We start from the raw sequence: 5288 nt of genomic DNA, 5'->3' as shown, positions 1-5288 counted from the left end.
TACAACTTTTTTATTTGTGAACTTGCTATGTTTTTACAGTGCTAATATGCACGAGAGCAGGGCGAGGCAACGATAGAAGGAAGCTACGTGTGATGATCGTGAAAGCACTGCAGGGCTGAGCCACAACAGTGGTTGATGGCAAGCCGGCACGTCACGACGTGTGGCGGAGAGGCATGGGGATGAGTGGGCGGCACACTAACATTTCACTTGAGATGCGCCTGCTGGACTGACCTCATTATCCCATCTGGACGAATCAGTTGCAGAACTTGGACGTCAGCTCACAAAATACCAAAAGCTAACGTTCTTTTATTTTTCAAATTGATCATTGTTTTTAATTCCTACTGATCAATATTTTTGATTCAAACCATTTTTTATTCTTGTATGCACATCAAGGTGTCATGTACTATACCTTCTTTGAAGAAGTAGCAATCATCTCATCATATACATAAATTTTCTTGTCCGAACTTATGGTATCATCATCATTGAACCTGCATGGTTTCTGTTGCTGAACTAAAATAAACTTTTACCCAAATAAAGGTGAACATTGGGACATTTGTACAACAAGAACTGAATCTAATACCAATATTGAACTTGCAGGTTTCATCTAGCTACCAACGTCAAATTTACTGATCCTAAAATCAATCACCACCACAAGACAATGAAGTTCTCCAAATGGTTGCTCGAGGAAGAGCTAGCTGCTGAATCCGATCACATTTACCGCTGGGAACAGCCAACCACTAGTTTGTAGAGGGATTTAGCGACGTCGGCAGCCGCCATCTTGCACCTGAGAATCAAACCAAATATTCAGGCGGATAAATAAGTGCACAAGAGATATTTCTTTAGCAAGACATTTTCACGGAACAGGCAAACCAAACTTTTTCAATGAACACGCAAATCAATTTCTTATAAAGCTTCCTAGCCCATTAGCTTCAACCTTTACAAGACAAACTTCTTTCTAGGGGCAGAACAGAAGATGAACTTCTAACCTGCAGTTTTTCACACTGAATTCCAATCACATGTTGAATTTTCTAACCTGCAGTTGCAAAGAAGCCGTCCCAAGTCAGGCTAGACAAAGATGTCCGGTTGGCTCTTGCCGTATATGGAGAATTTCTAGAATTTGGTAAAACAATTGAAGTAGCTTGGTCTGGTTAGTATCACTATCACCATAACTAGATACCTGTACTACTTTTTGACTATAACAAGAAAAGAAAGCACTAGCTAGTGTTCAAAAATATAGAAAGGGTGATATTTCTTAAATACAAAATTCAGAAAAGAATGGTGCTCTCTATCAGATTGTTGATGCATGAAAATCGTATGAACTTCATATACTGCAATAGAGTTTCATCAAGTGCACACACACATTGGCGCGCGTCTTGCTACACCGAAAGCTTGCGATGAACTGTTTAAAGTTTGAAAACTGAACCTTTTGTTCTCAAGTACTGACACTACAAAATATAAATATATATCCATTGTTTCTAACACAAAAGAGTGACCACGAATACCAGCACTACAAAAATGCACTCTACAGGTATAGACTACAACATACTTCACATTACCAGATTGCAATTCTTCTTGTAGATGATATATTTTTCCAATGAACTAATGAACTGAACAAGATTCACATGAGACATATGACTTTTGGGGATTTCCTCAAGATTATGCGCAATAAAGCATCCGGACCGAAAACAACAGACAAGCTGAACTGAAAACCAAAATAAATGGCCTATGGGTTCCTCATATAGCAACTAAAACTTCAGTACAACGACACCTTTTATTGCTGCACTACTACTTAAACAAGGTAAATCGATAAAAAACTGAACTAACAAACATCTACTTACGACGCGTTTGGTTCGACGGAAATGTCACGACTTCCGATTACAGCGCTTTCTGAAACAGAATCCAGCGTTTGGTAGGCCCACGATGTATTAGGTAGCGGCGTCCTCCGATACATGCGCTCGCGAAGCGGAAAACGGCGGGACCGAAGGTGATTAGAAAACCGGGAGCCGAACGCTCGAAACAAACATATCTCGTATTCGGTAAAAATAGTCTGAAGACGGAGCTTCCCGATACCCAAGTCGAATACGTTACCTGAGCGCAAACCAAACGCGTCGTTAATATCTTTGTGCATGTCCATGGCGGCAGTGTGCAACCGTCGAGCATGTAGCTCGAGTGCTGGACGCAAATGCCCTTAGTGGTGGCTGCTATCGCCGCAAGAATGTTGGACGTATTGCCAGCTAGCATCCACGAAAACCGAGACAAAATTGAGTCTTGCACAAGATCAAACTAATATAAACGCTTGTTGCATCCATCAGCAGTCATGCATAACCAAGCAATGTGCAAAGCAAAGGGGCTGGTGTGTTCTCCCTGTGTGTGTGCTCGACTTGGACGGATGTGCGGTGCTTAGTGAAGATGGTGGCCGCAACCCACGATTCTACTTGTACTGGCGTCAACGCTCCACTTGGACGGCTGCCAGCACCCCTGGTGGAATTCAAGCTACAGCCAACATTAGCAGGAATTCAAGCGAAAGAAGCGAGAGAGGTTAGTGAAGAGAGGAGAACAGGAGAGACTAGCATAGTGGAGGTTGGGAAAGGAGGCAAACTCCTGAGCTGCGGCGTCGAACGACTCGACGCTGTGTCATTGAACGACCCATGGTGGCGGCAGTGAATGATGCCATGCCATCGCGCAGGGCCAGCACCAAGGCTAGCACGCATGGGATCCTGCGTGCGGCGGCTCGTCGGACCTGGATGGCGGTAAAGAGAACACGGCGGCCCTGCGATGTAGACCTCGGTGGCCCCGAAGAGGGCCGGGGCTGCGGACGAGCTCAGCGGGGATTCTCGGGGCGGCGGTTCAATTAGAAACACAGTAGCAATTTTGCTGCCATCAAATGAAATTTGCATGGTTCAATTAGAAACACACAGTAGCAAACATACTTGCAGATTTTTTTGTGTATAAAAAAGCTAGTGGTTTAAATTGAAAACATGGACAGTGCCACCACACATTTTCTTTTAGTATATCTTCTCATTTTCATCCAGTGCATGTTTTGTGTTATAGGAACAAAATGGAAAACATAAAGGGAATCATACTTATGATTGGGAATTAGATATACTGAATAGCTTACATTAGATGGTGGTCGCAGTCCCACTTGGACTGCGGTCAGAGCTCGACTTGGACGGCTCCCAACAACCGTGTATACCCCTGGCTGCTGCAAGTTTGACTTAGTGAAGATGGTGCAAAATAGATAAACCCATTTTTAACACAAAACTGCAAAATGCACTGTACAGGCAGAGAGTACAACATACAACTCTCATTCTCAAAAATATTTAAACATAAATAGCTCTCAGAGTCTAAGCTGTTGTTTAGTTTTTTGTCGAACTGATGCAAAAATCACAGTGATTTGTCATATAACATAAAACCAATGAACCGAACTGTTTCAATAACACTCATGAACTTTTGTATGTGCTTATTTATTTATTGGTAATAACATACATAGTGAAATGGTAGGCCTAGTGTGTTTTTTCCTTTGTACATAGCGCATTTTTACGAGCTACATAGGCAAGATATACATGATAATCTGTTCAGAAAAGCATTTTTGAAGGCATGTTTTTGAGGCAACCAAACCTGACCAAGCATGGAGGCTTCCCAGGAGGGTCTCCCCATCCCAGTACTAGTCCATTTAGGGTCTCATCGCATTTTGGAGTTCTTTGGGATCCAATGGTTCACCCAATTAAATAGCATGCAAAAATCTTAATCATCTTCGGATTCCACTGTTAAAAATGGGTTTCAAACACCACTTCTAGACAGATAGTGCTTATTTTGCTCTCGGACGTCGACTGAACAGACAAAAACAGAACGCATTACTTGCGCCAACAATCCAGAAATCCCCTGAACACAAAACTAAAACTGAAAATTATTGAGATACCTTTGGGCGAATCACTCTGCATATGTTGGTTCAGATGCGCTGGTTAGACTGGCTCGCACGTCGACGTCACAAAACTCGCACTTTGGACGGTTCTCCTCCCATCTGCACTGACAGGTTGCCGAACATGCATGAGGAAACTCACTAAACAAGCTCACCACCTTGTGGTGTTAGGAAACAAACAGTAGCAGTCTTTGAACTGAAACTAGATTTCGTATTGAATTATACTAAATCAAGAAATTGAACTGAGTGTGTGACGAGTTAGTCAATGTGAAATTGAACTGATTGTTTCACATCATGCTGCAGGAGCGGGGTGGCCGGCAGCCGAGGTTATGGGCTAGAGAGAAGGAAGGGGGAAGAGGAACTGATGGGAGGGGCGGGTCTGACCTGATTCCAGGGGCGCTCACATGGGATCCAGGCACAGGAGCAAGAAGTGACAGCTTGCCAAAGTGGCTCGTCCGGTGGCGTATCAAGGAGAGATTGCGGTAGCACGGTGAGACCGTGATGCGGGCGCCCCTAAACTGATGTGAATTTTGTTGCCAAACTGCTGTGCAATCATGCAATGAGTGAGCTACCATATAATATGAAGTCGAGCTCTCTCTAACACACATCAAAATATTTTTTACGGTTGTTCTGTATGAACTAATGACAAAATACACATTGAACTGATAATAATATATTATTTTTTCATATAGGAAACATGTTCTTCTCCACATGAACTGATACTCTAACACACAGAAAATTGTTTCCATGCTTTTCTAAGAACTGAGGATAAAATAAATAGTGAATTTCCAGGATCTCATTGCAACCTTGCTTCCTATTCAATTAAGGATTCATGTGACACTTGCTTCCCATTTCATCGGTACTAGTACGACTCAACAATAAGTTCAGAATTGTAGATGGCATCCTTGTCAGTACGACTCATCAGTACTATATGGATGCTACTTTTAGCATTAAGAATAGTACTGATCGGTACTAATATTGTGTAAGTTGTACTGATCAGTACTGCTACTTGTCGTCGACATGCACTGATCGGTACTAATATTGTGTAAGTTGTACTGATCAGTACTCGCAAGGTAAGTAGAGTGGAGTAAAATCTGCAGCTTCCATTGCAGCGGAGATGACGTCGATATGCACTGGAGCATGGCGTGCTGGAGTGATACACTTCGCGTAGACCGGTACTTGAACTTGCTACACATCGACACTAGCACCAGTAGCACAAGTTAAAAAAAACATATGGCAGCACATTCAGTTGAAAAATAGAAGAAAGCGGAACACAACATTTAGAAGATGCTCCAAACTCCACACACGAGCGAGACCAGGATGCAGACGCAAAGTTGAACGGCCAGAGCAGATCAACCAGGACGGACTC

General features: G+C 42.9%; 1 protein-coding gene across 12 annotated transcripts in view; it reads right to left on the bottom strand.

Moving 5' to 3' along the window:
• Positions 1-413: 413 nt before the first annotated feature.
• The window catches only part of LOC119300478, a 6025-nt gene continuing 1150 nt past the window's right edge, over positions 414-5288 (bottom strand). The window contains exons 2-7 of one of the 12 annotated variants that reach the window (XR_005146449.1): positions 4304-4463; positions 3920-4021; positions 3119-3202; positions 1839-2874; positions 987-1033; positions 414-784 (exon numbers count right to left, since the gene is read on the bottom strand). Coding sequence is in view for 1 of the 12 variants with exons in the window: in XM_037577422.1 (XP_037433319.1) it covers positions 4782-5120 (339 nt within the window). In the remaining 11 variants the exon portion in view is untranslated. The other 11 variants (XR_005146451.1, XR_005146447.1, XR_005146455.1 and 8 more) reach the window with 11 other exon arrangements.

Source organism: Triticum dicoccoides, chromosome 5A, assembly GCF_002162155.2.
Source record: "Triticum dicoccoides isolate Atlit2015 ecotype Zavitan chromosome 5A, WEW_v2.0, whole genome shotgun sequence".
Taxonomy (NCBI): domain Eukaryota; kingdom Viridiplantae; phylum Streptophyta; class Magnoliopsida; order Poales; family Poaceae; genus Triticum; species Triticum dicoccoides.
This window is presented reverse-complemented; position numbering and strand designations above follow the sequence as displayed.